The sequence below is a fragment of the Leptidea sinapis genome, chromosome 31, assembly GCF_905404315.1.
Source record: "Leptidea sinapis chromosome 31, ilLepSina1.1, whole genome shotgun sequence".
NCBI lineage: Eukaryota > Metazoa > Arthropoda > Insecta > Lepidoptera > Pieridae > Leptidea > Leptidea sinapis.
Window position 1 is genome coordinate 3,852,284 of NC_066295.1, and position 18,950 is coordinate 3,871,233.

Sequence of the window (18,950 nt, forward strand, 5' to 3'; positions counted from 1 at the left end):
TTGTCTACTATACAGCGCGTCTTGTTCAGAGTTTTGTTCACTTGTACTAGCTATATTTTTTCTTGCCTCAGCTTCTTCAATTATCTTTATTTTCAAGTTGCCTGGATCTGGTAGATCATCCCTGGATTCTATTGCAATTCTAAAATTTTCAAAAGATTCAGGTAAGCTGTAAAGCATCATAATACTAAGAAGATCTTTATTAATTGGTATGTCCATATCTGCTAGTTTATCGACGATATCCATAAATTTATTCAAGTGATTGACAATATTATCACCATCTTTCATCTTCTTCAATATCAACTCTTTTAATAGGCTTGCTTTTCTTGCAGGACCTTTGCTATAATATATGCTTTCTAGTGTATCCAAGACATCTTTACTGGTTTGACAATTTTTAACTTGTCTTAATTCGCCCGGTGATATTATGAGAAATAGCTCGGCTAATGCTAACTCATCTTTTTCCATATAGTCATTCAATGCATCACCTTCTCGCGTTGGTCTCTTAATTTTATTCGAAACATAGCTCCAAACGCCAAGTTTTAATAGTACGGCTTTTGCATGGATCCTCCATGTATCGTAGTTTTCTCTTTTCAATTGTTCTATGTGCACGTGATTACTCATTTTTCTCTTTTATTCCCGTTTCTGGGCCCATAACCTGTTATATGAGATAGAGCAGAGTATCAGCAGTAGACTATGAGCAAATCAGTGCATTCACCATTATTTAATATAAGAAAACAATTTTATAAATCAATTACAACTTTTTATAAGCATGACAACGTAATAACTGCTTTGTAGTCATAGTAACCAAAAGTCACTAATTTCTTCTTCTATGTGTAAGACCTCTATGATAAAAGGCATTTTAGTGAGTATCGCTATAGTACTATATAGATGAACATTATCTTAAATATGGTCGAGGGACGCGATGGCTGGTCCATGCGCCATGCTCGTGAACGGGCGCTGCTTGTGGTGTCTGGATGATCCTCTCACCGGGAAATCTGATTAATGTTTATTTATTTTTTTAATTTAAAGTGACTATATATATAGATATATTTTTTATAATAACTAATAAAATGCTCGCATTATGCCTTTATTTTATTTACGGTATGTGTGGATTGATGTATCTACTGTATGTCTCTACGTCTCTGTGTCTCTACGCAACGCCAAATGACCGCGTAGTTCACAGAGCACTGTAAATCAATGATATCATTGATTGATAGAAGAATCATTATAGGAGATAGCACATATATAACCTTGGGGTACTCAGCGTTCACGTATTTCGGACTTGATTAATATCGATTGACAACGACCTGCATGCTTCGCCCAGTGAAGCTGGTAGTCCACTTACACATAATAATGGGAGTTTCTAAAGAAGACCCTATTGCCAAATACGATTGAATGCCTTTGCCAGATCTGTCAATGTCTCAGACTGAATCAAACATGTCGCAGACCTAAATGTAAACGCAGTGTGTTTTATACTTGTTGGCAGCACAGTGTGAACGAAAGATTGTTTCAGACAATTGCAATACATGTTTAGATCAAATAATTATGTTTTGAAAAGTGTTCTACAAGTTTATTATAAAACAATTATTCAATTTGTTTCTTGGTGTAAACGATGGGTTGGTAAGGTAATCCCAACCCGTTTCGTATGTAGTATTTACATTCTTATTGTTTACCATCTTCATCTGTCATCAAAGTATATCTATACTCTCACGGTTCCCAACTTAGGGGATACACCCATCAAATTTAGGGGGAAAAAATGTGGAATGGGATTTTTATAACTTCAAAGAAATTCTTTTTATTTCAAATTAAGCAAAATAAAGGTGTAATAGGATAGGCCCAGGGATAATATAATCTAGCTTATCATATTCATTTTTATACATACCGCTTTAACGACATCTAGTGCGATTGCTTGATCCTAAGAGTGCAGAGTTGAATAAAAAGCGTTTATGATTTTTAAAATATCAGAATCTGAAGATAATTTGTTATTTGAAGTTTTAAATAAAGAATTTAAAAAAAAAAATGTTGCTGAAGGAAATTATTTATTGATTGTATAAAATTTAATGTTCGTTTAATTATATTTTATTATTTTTTATGTATTATTTATTTAAAAATATTTAATTATTTATTTTATAAATAATAACAATTTTCTAGAGGGAATCTGTAGAAGTTGTGGTGATTTTAGGGGTTTTTGATTGGGACTCTAAAGGCTGATTTACACGTATCAAGTTGACTAAAAATTTACTAAATTTTAACTTAATTTTATGTGACTTAATCCGTTTAAACAGTGAATTTAGTAAGAAGTTGCAAGTAAACAAGGTAGAATAGAATTTTGTCTATTTTTCGGTTAAGTTGGTGGGCGTGGTTAATCACTTGACACGTTTGGACAGGCAAAATTTTGTTAAATTTAAGTGAAAAGCATAAGCTGGCGGAGTGATTGCAACGTAGTTCCTACTTAATTTATAAATAAAAATCTTTCGAAAATGTCGAAGTGGACGGAAGACACGACAATAAAGTTCATTGAAGAATACATAAAGGACGATTGTTTATGGAATATTAAAAGCTTAAATTACAGAAATAAGCAAGCAAAACAACATCGTCTTGCCGCTATAGCGTCAGCCATGGCGATTGCAAATTTTGGTGTTAAAGAAGTTGAAGCAGAAATAAAGAGTATTAGATCAACATAATACATATCTTGAGCGAATAAATGAGTTCAACTAGTTATTTAGTATTTTTACGTGTAAACGGTTACTTAAAATTAAGTCGCTTGAAATTTAGTTAAGACTTGGCAACTTAATACGTGTAAATCAGCCATAAGGAGATAAATTTTTGAGAGTTGGTAGCACTGTATAGTGTCTATTTTATTATATAAAATATTTACTAAATTCGTTAGTAGAAGTGTTCTGTGTAAATTAGATAACCAACAAAAATGTTATTGACTTTTAACGAATAATAATCTAAACTCAGTTTTTAATCACAATTTACCATTATGTTCATAATGGTTGAAGATTAGCACAGATTCTACAATGGATTTAAAGCTACTTGAGAATTCTACTTCAAAATCAAGCACGACATTGTCTTACGTAGGAAAGAGTTTAATATATACTACAGGTGGCCTAGCTCTTGGTGTTAGCGTAGTATGTTTGCCCTTTATTTCGCCTGCTTTTCGGAAAATTTGCCTACCCTATGTTCCAGCTACAACTGAACAGTTAATAAATGTCTCTAAGGCATTGAAGGGTCATACTGGAAAATTAATAGACATTGGTTCAGGAGATGGTAGAATAGTCTTTTCAGCCTCCAGACTTGGATTTAAAGCAGACGGGGTTGAATTAAATAGAGTGCTTGTCTATTATTCCCGTATAGTAGCTCTAATTAATAATCAGTATAAAAATACAAGATTTTACAAGTGCAACTTATGGACTTTTGATTTAAAACCTTACAATAACATTGTAATATTTGGTGTGGACCAGATGATGCCTGACTTTGAAAAAAAAGTGATTCAAGAAGTAGATAATGGAACTGTAGTGGTTGCATGTAGATTTCCATTACCAAATATGGTGCCAAAAGAAATAATTGGACAAGGTGTTGATACTGTTTGGAAGTATGTAGTCAATCGATAAAGATTTATGTAATTAATATTCAATAATATAAAGTAGCTAAATACAAATAATTCTAAAAACGACCACTTCTTTTCCTTCCAGTATATTTGGTATCTGGCCTTGTTTCTTTTCCCTGTTTCCTCCTTCTTTCTTTCTTTTCTAACAGCCATGCTTTTGTATTTTTTAAAGGTTTTCCTCTTGCTCTTTTAGATGCCTCCCTTCTAGCATACATGACTTGTAAATTACTCTCTTCCCCACTTTCTGTTCCTGTAGGAAAAAATTAAAAAATAAAACCGGCAAGGATATAAAATAGAAACAGCCTTTATTTGCTGATGAATAAACTATACACTAAAAAGAACAAGCTGGGCAAGTATGTTGGGAGTGTGGCAAATGGAAGTATGATATCTCTGCCTACTCCTTACATGATTGTATGACATGGACCTACATCCATTCGTAAAAGGGCTTTGACACAGGGAGAAGGCCTCATAAGAAACTCCTAGCCCATCATTTAAAACCTACAATTTATGTGGGCTGCACAGAACCAGTCATGTATGTATGTACTAAAAGTATTACATGTCAGCTCTGGATATTATCTAACTATTATGGGTCACCAACTTAAATATAATCATCAATGAGGCCATCCCCTTATTCTCCTTCATTTCTAGGTGCTATAGATGACATTTTTAATCCAGTACAGCAATTTAAAAAAGACAACTTTATTATTGTGTCTTCATGAGGTATAAAACTTCTTTATAAAATTATGGGTTATTTAAGGTAAAATTAACAAATACTTTATACTGTGTATTTGTGATATTAATCTTATTGATAATGATGTTGATAAAACAGCATTTACATGTGAAGTTAAGTTTTTGTTAAGACCATATTTTTTGAAACATCTATTAAATCGATTAAATCACCAATCAATGATTAAGTCACAAACTCAAATTAGCATGTGTAACATACAGAATAATTATACGATAACATAATAATAATATTTTTTTACCTAAGGCTTTTGGTAGAGGTGCTGATCCACCAGTCATCAAAACTAAAAAGAACTTTTTTGCTTTAGCTGAATTAGGATAATCTATAACTACACCTCCATAGAAGCCAGCTTTCATAGCTTGGGATGTTAAAAGTTCCATCTGGCTTTCATTTTCCGGATAGAATTGAAAAACGGCTCTGGCAGATCTAGACTAGAATAAAAAAATATGAAAGTGAGAATATCTAAAATTTAATGAGATAATTTGTTAGGTAAGTTTAACTAAACCTTAGCATAAAAAGAAGTGACATCAAGTATCTACTTGTACTGTAGTATTACAATATGCAAAATGCTTTTTTTCATCATTATGGGAACACTGCACAGAATGATGAGAGCAGTTAATAGGTTTGGAAAGAGTTGATCAATAAAATAATCGGAAAATATTACTTAAACAGTTTCACATGGCAATGTTGATTTTTGAAACTCAAAATTGTGACATACTTCACTCATTAAGTAGATAGATAATATAAGATATTATACAAATTGAATCTATGTATATATTTAAGGATTATTCAGGGTTTTGAACTTATATCTTTAGGTATAGGTTCCAAATACCAGCCCTCCAGAAGTGAAAATCACTTAAAAATAACAAATTTTAGATATTAGTTCACAGTTGCCTAGTATATTTACAAGCTATGGTGCCTTTCAAACATAAGAACAAAGATACAGAAGTAGTACTAACCTAACCAGCATTCTATGCAAAGGAGCCTCCTACTCATAAAATAAGTAATTACTTGTTCTCACCAAAGAAGCATATAATGAGCTGAAGAACTGGTATAATCTCTTTACAGGCTTATGAGATTTCTTATCTGCATTAAATAGCCACTGTACTGCTGAGACTGACACAGCACCATCAAAACTTCCAGCTCTAAATGGTACTCCCTGTCCCATATCAGCTAATACTAAGTCTCCTTCTATTTCCCTTTCAAGTGCCACATCTGTGAAAGTTTGTTGAAATTTTATTCTAAAAATAATTACCTTCATTAGCAATTTTAGGTTTTAATACATTATTTTAAAAAGTATGTATTACAATAAATATTTCTATATTTTATTTATAAAATAATGAGTCAGATACAATATACATAATATCAATACCATTCTTGAGATGAAAATGTTGATAAAAATCATGGTGAGTATAAAAAATATGAAAATAATTGTTACAGAACATTAGATTTTTATTTCAATAGATTTTAGCAACAATGTTTTTATAAGGAAGAGGAAAATAAAGGAGTGCGTAGGTGATCTAATGATAAGTGCAACAACAAAGAAAGCATATGAGTGTTGCTGCCCTAGAAATTGTATGGTGTGTATATAACAATCATATAAGCATTCAAAAGTTCCTAATTAAGTATAGGTAATACACAATTAATTGCAGTTATAACCTTATACATTTTATAAAGCAAACCTAACATAGCTTCAGAAATATCTATTCCCATCCACATATGACCATTTTCTTCTAAAACAGCTCCAGACAATCCAGAACCACATCCAATATCTAGCAGGAGGCAGGATGTTTCTTCAGGAAGGAGGAGCAATTCAATGCATCTTTCAGTCATTTGTGCCTGAATATCTATTATGCGGGAGCTAAAAATATAAGTTGAAATGAATTTAAGTTAAATGAATTTAATTTCTTATCATCCCCACGAAAGGCTCAAGCAGGACTTACTTTTGTGTATACTTTCTTGCTTCTTCTTCATTGTAAAACTGAAAAATATTATAAATTACTTCAGGTTTAAATATATTTTGAACAGATTTTCATACAATATATTACCAGTTCGGGAGGTGCTTGGTGTTCAGGTCTTTTAGACATTTTAAAAATGTATTTAAGTAAAATCTTTCAAATAAATTTTATAACTTGTTGTTGAGTATTAATTTTTGTAGCAACAAAACAACGGACAACCTCCAAAATATAAAAACGTAAACACATGTTTGTGACAGTGAAAACTCTGTAGTCTGTACCAAAGAATATATTTTTTACTCTCACATTCTAAATACCACAGAGTACTTATAGTTAACTTGAATGGCTGTACGACGTACAAAGACATGCTAGTTTTATTTCTACGCTAGTTTCCCTTGTCCATATGTATGTATGATCAGTGACGACAAAGAAGTGGAAAACTTGTGAATGGAGCCAATCACAATGACAGTATAGTGTTCTGTGATGACAGTTGACACTTACAATCATTGATAACGCGGGAAATATGTTAAGAAATTCACGTCTTACAAATTCAGTGAAAATGTTCAAAAATTAAAATTTTAAATTACTTTTTAGTTTTTTTAACAAAGCGAATACATGAACGTATTGCAATGGATAGGATAAATTAATTTTATGCTTTAATCAAAAATAAAATAGGAATATTTACTTATTTTTTAAATAAACTATCAATGCATGAATATACTGGCACTGTTTATTTACCATATTTATTTTTTGTAAAGTGTACATTTAATTATAGAGTAATCTTTATAGGGCTTCAACCTAATTTATATGAAATGCCGAAAGGGCTAAGCTTAAAAAAGGTAAGTCTAAACTATTTATTTTCGATTAATTTTCTAATACTAGCTCAACGTTTGTTTATCTTTAGGCTCAGCCAAAAATTGCAAGCACGCAGAAGCCCATAACTCAGTTTTTTAAAGCTGCAACATGTGAAGGATCACATAACACAAAAATTAATATTGGAAAACGTAAAGAAATATCTCCCGTCAAAGTAGACTCTATTTCCAATATTCGAAAGGAAAATTCAGAAGTAAGTCTTAAAAAAATAAAGAAAAATGATTATCTGTCTGCTGAAGATAATAATTTTGAAGCAAATAAACTGGAAGACAAAAATGAGAGTGAGGCACTTGACCCATCCAATATTAAAGTTAATGGCACTCAAAGAAGATCACCATTAACTTCTATAAATCATGAATTAATAAAAAACAATGGTCCTGACTTTTCTTCGTTTAAAATGAGTAAATCATGTATTCAAGAATCTGAAGCACAAAGAGAAAAAATTAAGACACCTGAAAAATGTATAAATTATGGTAAGAAGTATTTTAAAGAAAATATAAAACAACTTGATGGAAGTTTTCCAGGATAATTTTTGTCAGTCAAATTGTTTAGATAAAACACATTTTTATTGGTTTGATATTGGCCTATTATTATTCAAAATAGGATTTTAAATTGTTTATTGAATGTCAAAAACTACCTATTCATCTACTCTATAATCAAAAATTATTTCAGGTACAGCAACTGAATCTCCATCTAAAATATTAAATAGTTTCCAAGATGATGAATTGTTTACAGATGAATGGGACTTTGAAGGAGTTGAAGAGGTGGGTGCTAATTTATTCATTTGAAATGTTAGTGTGATATCTTCTAAACTAATTTCTAAAGACTTACTCTGCCTGATAGTGGTGTTATCTTATTTAAGTCACCAGTCTCCTAATTCATTCGGTGAAGTATGTTGATCAGGCATATGAAGCTGCTGCTGAGGCCCATTACATTGTCCTAGACCTGATATTATTGAGATTTAACTGTTTATATTGATTTTGCAGTTTTTTGTTTTTGTAGGATATTAAGGAGGACTTGGATCTCACCATAATACAGCGCTGTGAAGTATTACAAGTGACACATCAACCCTCAAGAATGGAAATTAAGTTGAAAAATAATAAGAAGGAGAAAGGCACTTGCTTAATTGAAGGTGTTTGGTGAGACATTATTTTTATTTGTTCACTATCCATTGTTAATGTTACCTATATTCTTTTATTGAAATATAACATAACTATTTGACACAATAGTTAATGGAATTTAACTTATAACCTAATGTCAAAGTTACTTTTCCACTGTCTTTTAAAATTACAATGCAGAGTCATGTCAGATTATAGGTCATCATTTTTAAAGATACCCATGCAAGAAACACAATGCATGGAAGATTATTTCATAGCTTGATTGGCTGTGGAAGAAAGTTCTTTATAAATTGTTTTTCAGAGGAATTCCTCTCCACACATCCAATTAATGGTGTTCACAAATTTTCAGTTGTTGTGTGTGGTGTGATCTTGTAATGCACTTTGTAGAGTGTTAAAATGGTTATATTATAGTTATTAATGTCTCCATTTTCTATTTGCTTATTTGCCTTCCTGATGACTGTCATTGCCAATAGTTTCAATATTTGAAGACTCAGTATAAGACCCCTACTAGCCAAGACATTAAGAGGAGTGTTGCCAAAGATCAGCAGACAACAAGTGCCATTTTATCGGTTTTTATAGCACTTTAGGTATATAAGTGTTACCTGTATGTAACTATTAATGTCACAGAATCTTTCAACATCATTTCCACGTTTTTTAAGACATCTTATTTGCTTCAATATCTGCACACATATATCGATGACCTATGATAATTCAGTTGCTTAACTCCGAATTACCTGAACACACTATTACATGATTTTCGGATCTCGTCAATTTGTCTTCTGTTTGAGTGATACAGCAAGGTCCTAGCCTAACTAAACTTAGTTGTATTGTACTTGCTGTATAAGGCTTCATAACTAGTTATGTATGAAGCCTTCTACATCAGAATAACTTTGCTATGCAATTATGTATTTTGTATTATCTAATTTTTTGTCAAATTCTAATTATTGTTATTTCTTTAGTTTCCAGATCCGTGATTAATACCCTGACTTACTTGAAAACAGGCATAACTGTAATTTTGATCTCTTGTTTTTATATTCACTTTATACAAGCTTTGCCAGTATGTTACGGAATCTTAAAAAGTGATGGTCACCCACTTCAAGACATAAAATGATCTACTTGCAAATTTGCATGTTGCAAAAGACTATGACAATACACACTTTGGTGTTGTATCCTTACTAAGATCACCAGGATATTTAAAGAAATATAGACACAAAACAAAACTTGCATCTTCTAGGAGTTAAACTGGGCATAACTTGTTTTACCCCATCCATCAACCTGCTGAATAGTAGCTATTGGCATAACAAATTTGATGCCTCAGTCTTATATGGATTAAAATTTTATTATCATAGCTACTATGTTGATTGTGTTAAAATCCATCAAATTTTTAATAGTTTAACATGTATTTAAAGGATGAATACACCACTTCAGGAGGGTGAGATTGTCAGTATATTGGCCAGTAGAAATGCATCTGGTAGTTTTGTGATTAACAATACAAGTGGGCTTTTATCTCTGAGGCCTGACCATTTGATATCAACAACCAGTGTAGTGGCTGGAGTATTCTGCAAGAGAAAAGCTGTGTTACAGGAGCGATGGCGAGGGATAGATTCTGCTAACACTGCAGTGAGTACTCCAATAAAAAAGATTTAATATAATATGGTAGAGGAGGACAAACGGACGTAAGTGTTAACTAATGTTAATGTTAGGGGATGTCCATTAATTATGTAAGCCACTTATGAGAATTTCTCGACCCCCTCTCCCCTTGGTTTTGTAGGTATGTTTACAGCCAAAACATATTGAATTATAGAGAAAATAAAACACACACCCAACTTGTTCTATTACTTTTATTGAAGATTAGGAGAAACTAGTTTGTGAATATTATTTTACCGTCATTTAAAATCACAATTATAAAAGTAAATAATAAATATTATACAAAAATTAAGAAAATATTTATTTTAATCCAATCCATGGAGACTCGTGCACGGCCGCAAGAGTTACTACTGTAATCTACATATCCAAGTGATTTCCAATAAATGTCTGTCTGTCGACACAGCTGGTTGATAGTGCTTAAACAATCGAGTGCTACTTGGCTGCTCTACAGGGTTCGGACGAATACCACAAACACTATTGTGTCAGATTTGGCCATATTTTATAAATAATTCTTCGCGCAATTTTACACCGTTTTCTGCTAGATCCCCCCAAGATTGTGAAATATTGCTTCCCTCCCCCCTAGAACAGCTTACGTAATTAATGGATGCCCCTTATATTAATACAACACCGACGCTACCGGCCTTTGAGGATGGTGTACGCGCTTTTTATTGTAGTATTGTCCTGCAGACACCGCGCGAGGAAACGTATTCCGTATTTTGGTTGTATGTGGCATAAAGTTGTACATTAGAGGAAGTTTCAACTTCCTCTACCATATCTACACTTCATTTTACTATTTCTGTGTTGACAGAGTTTTGTAATGAGTTTTATTTACAGTTCGACATATTTGTCCATAATAAGCTTCATTTCTTAACCAGGTAATCTGTAAAGCATTTGGATAACAAAAAATGTTACTTTGTGCAAAAACTAAGTAATTACAAGCTTTAATAATTTATAAATGATTGATTATCATTAATGAATATCGTATTTTACAGATGACGGTTGGTATCCTCATACATGAGCTAGTCCAAAAAGCTCTGACATCAGACATACTTGACGTAAAAGAGTTACGCACACAATGTGATGACATTATAAAAGACTCGATACAAATGTTGTATGATTGTGGCATTACTGAATCTGAGGCAAGAGCGAATATGGATGTATATGTTCCACCGCTGGCAGATTTTATGCAGACCTATAAAAAACCTAGTTTAAAGGTGAGATTTTTAAAAATATTAGTTATATAATTTAACTTTCTTTTATACAAAAGAGGGACATACAAGCACAGATCAAAATATGGATCACTTGATGTATGTGATCACCACAGCATAAACTCTATTGTAACACAAGAGGAATCAGAATAGCGTTGCCGACCTTATAAAGCCTAGAATAAACACACATATAAAAGTGAATACCCAAAACATTGGTACATAGCGTGCGACTGTTAAACCGGTTGGTCAGTGGCAAAAGTCAAACGAATACAAGCCTCTGAATATTATATTAGCTGTCTATAGACACAGTAGAACGTAGATTGTAGGAAAAGGATTGGAGTATAAAAAGAAATATAAAATTCGGACAGGACTAGGTTAACAGGGTAGCATTATCACAGAAATAAAACAGGATTCTGGGAAGTAAGCACAAGATACAAGCATATCACCAATATAGAGGTACCATACCATAGATCAAATATCAAACAGACTTTTTGGACTGATAAATATTTATTTTACTTCTTACGTGCCTCATACATATTTAAATTGGTATTAATTTGGTTGAAAAAATTGTGTTAATAATTTAGTTATTCAATTAATTTGGTATTGGATAAGTCATGTGAAAGAATGAAACTAAAAAAATATTTAATATTATTATTTCTATTTAGCCCAGTCAGAAAGCAAAGTGGAATGGGCATATTGACAAAGTACTGGATATAGAAGAAAACATTTGCTGTCCAAAATTAGGTCTAAAAGGAAAAATTGATGCCACATTACAAGTTACTATACACGAGAAAGGAGGTAAAACAATAAAATTAAAAGCCTTTAATTCCAATCACAAATGAAATAAATCATGGTTTGCTTTTTTAAAATTAAAGATAAATTTAGACAAATAAAATTTGAAAAACAAAATTTTATGAACGATGCGGGACTAGAACCCACAATCTACGGCGTTCCGTGCCGGTGCTCTAACCAACTGAGCCAACCGTTCGAGTACTGCCTCGTTATAAAATTCTGTTTGCTTTGTACAACTCTCAGGTTGTGGCTTCATCTACAGGATCTACTTTACATTTCATAAAATTTTGTTTTTCAAATTTTATTTGTGTATTAATCCTAGAAGTGAGGGTTATCACTTTAAAAAACATAACATATTGTAAAGATAAATTTTTTTGGCGTTCAGTTTGTTGGTTCAATTTGCTTGTGTGTTGACCTCCACTAAACATTTCTTATTTTCTTTATCTTTCACTGTTAGGTTCTGTTTTGGTTTATCTTCCACCTTTCCGATTCTTTCCATTTTGATTTTGAATAATTTATGATTTTATATCAAATTCAGGCAAAAGTAGTGAAGTAGTAGCACTTGAGTTGAAGAGTGGCAGAGCTTCAGGGTCGGCTGAGCATCGCGGGCAGCTCATACTGTATGGAATGATGATGAGTCTGCAGAGGAACGAGGATCCATCGATGGCCTCACAAAGAGGATTACTGCTTTATTTGAAGTATGTTAATAAAAAACTTTCATTTTTATTTATATCTAAAATAAAATATTTTATTCATTTATAGGTCAAAAATTAACGCTAATAAATGTCAAATTTATTAATACATTTTACCATTTATTACCACTTTGAAAAGGTTGAGCTTTAACGAGAAGAAGTGGCAGTCAACATATGGCCACTCTTTTAAATAAATATTTACAACTTAAGCATTTTACGAAATGTAGAAGTTAACAAATTATATAAAACCTCAAAAGAGTTATGGAGTACAGTAGGTAGGTAGGGTACATTATTCAATACAAACTGTAAGTAACTATAGGCATTATGTGAACATTGATAATTAGAAAAGATATTTTCATAAAAAAAAAGATTATCTTTTTTTTATGAAAATACGACGAGACGAGCAGGACTTTCAGCCGATGGTAATTGATACGCCCTGCCCGTTACATTGCAATGCCGCTCAAAAGTATTGAAATATCCAAAAATTCTGAGCGGTACTACAACTGCGCTCGTCACCTTGAGACATAAGATGTCAAGTCTCATTTGCCCAGTAATTTCCCTTTAGACCGAAAACACAGTAATGCTTACAAATTACTGCTTCACGGCACGTGCGTAGTGGTACGCATAATCTAGCCGGCATCCGGTGCAAAGGAGCCTCCCACTGGTGGTTCTAAATATAACCATTAGAAAGTCATTTATGTTATTGTTTTCTCTAAACATTTTATTACAATTCTTTTGGATTTCGTAGGACATTTGTTTTGACATATTCTCGTTGTAAAATACAACGATTTTTTTTTAATAGTTGGCATTATAACTTTATGTTTGTTCCTTTTATTAATATTATTTATCTACACCCATGTTTTAAACCCTCTATTAAAGATTCTGAAACAGTTAGCTTATTACCAACATTAAAACGCCCAATGTTCTAATAACCATTACATCATCCTAACGAGTGTTGTAATGTTGTACTGAATTTCATAACAACACTCTTTAGTTTTTTTTTTCGATCCCTTCATGCGTAAAAAGTTTCAACAAACAGCCACATTCTTATTGCTCGATGCGTGGTATCTGTATGAACTTCAAAAAAAGAACATTTTCGTTTACGTGCGTTCCACACTACCAGAACGTGGCGCGCCTTAAAAAAAAGTAGGTTATTCGAAACCCCGCTATTTTTCTTGAAAAAAATTAGCGATTCAAGTTTTGACAGCACACTGCCGGATATTTTAAACGGTGCAAAAGACTATTCAAGTGACTTTAATTATTGCACTATACAATGTACGAGGGCGGCAATGAAAATTTCGGGAATCAAGGAAGTGACACAACATTACTATTTAAAAATGTATTTATTGCTTTTCGAAGTATTCTCCGCGAAATTTGACACGCTTTTCCATACGATAGAACCAATAATTGAAGCAAACATTCCATTCGGAAGTTGGGGTCTCCAAAATGGCCGTTTTGTAGGCGTCCGCAGCTTCTTCAGGTGATGAAAATCTCTGATCACGCAATTTATTCTTTATTTTAGGTAAAGTATAGAAATCATTAGGGCTTAGGTCGGGGCTGTACGGCGGATGGTCTAATAATTCTATGTTTTCTTGCTCTAAAAACTCTTTTGTTCTGTGCGCGGTGTGAGAACTCGCATTGTCGTGATGGAGGATGATGCGGCGGTGGCAGTTCTTTTTACGGAGTTCAGAAACGACCTGTGGCAAACAAATGCTAGCACACCATTCTGCATTAACCGTTCTTTGTCCCTCAAGAGGAATAGTCGCAACATGGCCGGTTTTGGAGACAAACGTGGCCACAATTTTTCTTGCAACACTTCGTGAACGAACAATTTTTGTTGGCTTTAACTCATTTTCGAACACCCAAACTCGTGACTGGTTTTTTGTTTCGGGTTCGTACGCGTATATCCAGGATTCGTCACCTGATACGATGTTGTACAGCATTTGAGGATCCTGCGTGGAATCTTTCGAGAGTTCTGACGCACCAAGTAACGCGAGCCGCTTTTTGCTATCGGGAAAACAACTTTTTTGGTTTTGGATGGGGCTTCATCACCAAATGCAGAAATCATCCGATGAACACACTGTTTTTGTGTTAAACCACTTCGAAAGTCATAATAAATCATCGCTCTAGAATTTTCTCGAGTCAATTCCATTTTCTCAACGACTAAACAAGTTCGAAAAGACCTTGTGACAAGACCGAGAATCTTTTTTTAAATAAATAAATGGTATTCGATTTTTAAAACCAAGGAGTTTTCAATTAAAAAGATTTTAATATGACAGGAACTGAAATATTCCATTCCCGATACTTTTAGTGCAGCCCTCGTAAATTAATACTAAAATAAATAATTATTTTATTAATACTTAGTTTATTTATATATAATCAATAATGGATGATATAAGGTTACTACTAGGACTGGCTGTTTTAATGTTAATAGTAAGGTAACTGTTTCAGAATCTTTAAGAGGATAAACCCACAACAGTTGCTTAAATAACTTAAAAAATGACACTAATTTAATTTAGATAAACTTTGTTATCTGTGCTAGAGACCAAATTGATCTCAGAGAAGTGAAATGCGGGTACCCTGAGCGACGGGACTTGGTAATGCTACGCAACGAGCTGGTCCAACATCTGGCTGCCGGGCCTCGCGATACTAACTCAGGTAAAGCTATTGTTCTATTGAACACTGGGTGCGATCTCCGTGTACCCTTGGCGTTCTTTTTGCCATCACACATGGCGCCGCAGCTACTAAAAACCGAATATCAATAGAATTTCATTTTATTGATGATCAGAAAATTCTTATGAGAAATAAATATACCTCCAAAATGTTATGGGGGGGGGGGGGGGGGGGGGAGTTTATGGTTCCAATAATAAAAATGACTTCTGTAAGATTAAATGAATATGTAGTGCCGGTCATATACAGTGATGTAGCGTGGCTGAGGAGTGTTGAATAACCAACTAACTATTGTTCAATGCTACTCAACAATGATACTTAGAAATTAAGGATAGCTTAGGTAAATCGTCCTCTTTTATAGTATTAAAGTAAGTGTGCAAGATATATATCATTATGTTAAAATTAATTAAATTTAAAATAAATAAAAAATACTAAAATTGCAGAAAACAATTAATTCGAGCTCTAAAGCTTATATACGATAATTTTTTTTTTTTACTGTGTATGAAATATTTGATATTTAAAAGACTTAACGTTAAACACGATTCATATATTGTATGCAGCACCATACAAACTTCTCTGGTAGTAATATAAAGTTGAAGGTAGTGTATATTTTTAGTAATACACTGAACAGACTGGTTGTCTGTCGTACGCGCTTGTCTTTTTATAATTTGACTTTGGAGATGACGCATCATTTTTTTTTTAAATCTGGAGGTTGAGACAAACCTATCAAGATTTATAAATTGGCTTAAAGGCGGGATTCCTGCACCAGAATTGTTTTTAGCACAAACATTTGTAAACGAACATGTTCATTTCGAGAGCGCTTCCTTCAATCGTTAAGATAGACTGGCAGTTGAGTCACAAAAACTGTAGCCAACTGCTGAGATGATATGCATCATGTTTTTTATTTATATTCTTAAAATCGATATGACACGTGTACCATAATGCTGAAATTGTTTCAATCGCATTTATGAATTTTATAGTTTTAGAATTGGTCCAATCCATTATGAAATACGAAAAGTAATCAATTAAATTGTGGATTGGCACCTTAAAACGGTTACAACCGTTGGCTTAAGAGCTTTGGAAGCGTTACTTCAAGAGGCGCTCGCTGGTTCAAATCCCACATCATCCGTTAGTTTTGGAACAAATAAAGACAATAATTTATTTAAATCAACATCAATACCGAAAATGAAAGAGTGCTTTTAAATCTGTGCCTTTCGTTACAGAGGAACTAGTAGATATAGAGGACAGTTCGAAGCTTATCCAACAAACGTTGCCAGAACCAGTACATCACGAAGGTGCTTGCTCCAAATGTCCATATTTGACTATATGCTCCATACACTTGTGGTGAGATATATTTTTTAAACCTTTGAAAATATGTTATTAAGTTAGGCTTCTGCACCCAAACTGTTAATAACGAATTACTTCTCCCTGTAACGTAGTTACGAAAATAAGATAAACATGAACGGCCTTACAAATAAACTTGGTATTAAGTTATAACTAAGCATAAACAAAGAATATGCAAAATGTTTACAATATCATTGACAACACTGTCAATACAATGATAATTCTGAAGTTTTCTAAATGACAAGCTGCCTTGCAAATTAACGCGGGAAACGTTATATGTCCGAATCAACCAATCATAAGCGAAATGTCTATTTGTAAACATTTTGCATTTTCTTGGTTTATGATTAGTGAAAGGCCAAAAAAGGTTTAAATTTGGAATAACTATAACTAACACAGCAAGGGTATTATCAACGGGTACTGTATTACTAAGAGACTCCACTTTTCACCTATCCATCCATCTTGTTCTCTGTCAGCGGTCTGTGTCTAATATACCCATAGCCTTTGTGATCGCTGTAATTGTGAGATTGTGTATTAGTAATGCTGTTATAACATTTAAAAAATCCAAGACCTACTCCAAAATGGTTCAAACAAAGTATTTAAACAAGACGCAATGTTTTAAAAAGTGGCATCGAGTTATATATGCATATACATTGCTTATTTAGTTGTCCAAATGTTGTGATTTTTATTGAGTTTAAAATCCGCTAATTTTTGTCATTAATCAATTCTTCGACACGTGTTTCGCCACGACACGAGGCATCCTCAGGAGATGTTAACACGCCAAATTCTGGCACGCGTCTCGTGTTTATTTATATATAATTATGGATTTCCGCAAAATACCACATATTTCAATGAAATTTTATTATTTAGGTGATCAACAAAAAGTTTAGGGCTTAGCAATACATTTTGTAAAACTGAATGAAATAGCTTGTCACTTTTAGAACAACAATTAAGTCAAAGTAGCCCAGAAACACAAAAATGCTTGCAAACTACTTCTTGACCGTAGAAAAAGTTGCCGTTGTGGTACCTGGTACTCATATAGCATCCTGTGTCAAGGAGCTGTAAGTTACCAAAGTAAAATCGCGTACGCGTACGAAATATTATATAGTGCAACAAGTGAGACTAGTGTCGTGGGTAATGGACATCGTCGCACGACTTGCACACACTATTTTCTATTACAAATGCGACGCGACGATTTATGTATTATTTCCGACTCCATATTCGTTTTTAAAGTTTTGTAACTTAAACTATAATTTTATTTATTGTCTAAATTAAACTGTTAGACGCGTCAACCTCAATTCAGTTTTGATATTTCGAAATTTGCGTGTGCCAAGTATAATTTGCGTGCGACAAGTAAACTTTCCGCCCTCAATGCACGCACGTAATTTTAAAATGGGCAAAGGGCTCATTATAAACCGCACCAGCGAGCGCCAAGATACTATTTTTCCCGTTTAAGTAATACAAAATATTTACCGATATTGTATGTTGCTATCATATGAGACTATTGCGTTATGAATTATATCCTTTTCATTAGCATAGACTTAGCCTCGATAAAGTTGCCCTCTTTTTCTATTCTAAAATATAATAATAGGTAATAATATGCTAGTCATAACCAAAACGTGTGCAACTTGAAAATTTAAGAGAGTCTAAGCAAGAACCATTTGTAAACGTGAGTGCGAGAATTAAAGAAAGCTGAAGAAATAGAATAAGATTTACGAGACTCGATTTGATCTGACTGTGACTTTCAAGGTGTGGCTGTTCCAATCAGTCAAACACCTTGATCTGATCAGAACTGACGCGCGACCATTTAGTTACACATCGTAAGGGTTTTTTTTTTATAGAAAAGGAGGACAAGCGAGCGTACGGGTCACCTGATTTTAAGTAATCACCGCCTCCAACATTATCTTGCAACACCAGAGAAATCACAGGAGCGTTGCCGGCGTTTAAGGTGTACGCGCTTTTTTTGAAGGTACCCATGTCGTATCGTCCCGGAAACCACAGAAAGAAGTGCGTCCACAGCTATGTAGTACGTGAAAGAAAGCTCCTTGAAAACCGCTCTGTGGAGGACCGCAACATATCCAAATGCTGGGGATAATATCCTAATTTGTGTCGTGCGAAGATGGAATTCGGTGGCAGGAATCAGGTGAAACAGCTCTTCGGAACACTCCCCGTGATAAATGCGGTAGAAGACACACAATGAAGCGATGTCTTTACGTAACGGCAAGATATCCAGCCGTTAACAGAGCACTGGGTCCCCGAGTATATATATTTTATTATTTTTAAGATGATGATACTACAG

General features: G+C 33.4%; 3 protein-coding genes across 4 annotated transcripts in view; 2 read left to right on the top strand and 1 right to left on the bottom strand.

Annotated features, from left to right (window-relative positions):
• Positions 1-2,851: 2,851 nt before the first annotated feature.
• On the top strand, positions 2,852-3,676 carry LOC126974039 (ATP synthase subunit C lysine N-methyltransferase). Its single transcript, XM_050821411.1, has one exon. The coding sequence runs from the start codon at positions 3,021-3,023 to the stop codon at positions 3,612-3,614; it is 594 nt and encodes a 197-aa protein (XP_050677368.1). The 5' UTR covers positions 2,852-3,020; the 3' UTR covers positions 3,615-3,676.
• LOC126974034 (probable 18S rRNA (guanine-N(7))-methyltransferase) lies at positions 3,618-6,571 on the bottom strand. The gene is made up of 6 exons (XM_050821407.1): positions 6,404-6,571; positions 6,299-6,336; positions 6,038-6,216; positions 5,377-5,570; positions 4,597-4,786; positions 3,618-3,860 (listed from the first exon to the last, which is right to left on the bottom strand). The coding sequence occupies exons 1-6, from the start codon at positions 6,440-6,442 to the stop codon at positions 3,667-3,669; spliced, it is 834 nt and encodes a 277-aa protein (XP_050677364.1). The 5' UTR covers positions 6,443-6,571; the 3' UTR covers positions 3,618-3,666.
• Positions 6,563-18,950, top strand: part of LOC126974025 (DNA replication ATP-dependent helicase/nuclease DNA2) — a 28,688-nt gene continuing 16,300 nt past the window's right edge. Inside the window, exons 1-10 of one of the 2 annotated variants that reach the window (XM_050821392.1) lie at positions 6,581-7,149; positions 7,215-7,656; positions 7,856-7,947; positions 8,186-8,322; positions 9,711-9,921; positions 10,941-11,162; positions 11,822-11,954; positions 12,487-12,646; positions 15,183-15,298; positions 16,534-16,654. In XM_050821392.1, coding sequence (XP_050677349.1) covers positions 7,018-7,149; positions 7,215-7,656; positions 7,856-7,947; positions 8,186-8,322; positions 9,711-9,921; positions 10,941-11,162; positions 11,822-11,954; positions 12,487-12,646; positions 15,183-15,298; positions 16,534-16,654 — 1,766 coding nt within the window. In that variant the 5' untranslated portion in view covers positions 6,581-7,017. Of the gene's footprint in view, positions 7,150-7,214; positions 7,657-7,855; positions 7,948-8,185; positions 8,323-9,710; positions 9,922-10,940; positions 11,163-11,821; positions 11,955-12,486; positions 12,647-15,182; positions 15,299-16,533; positions 16,655-18,950 lie in introns of those variants that run through there. The other variant, XM_050821393.1, reaches the window with a different exon arrangement.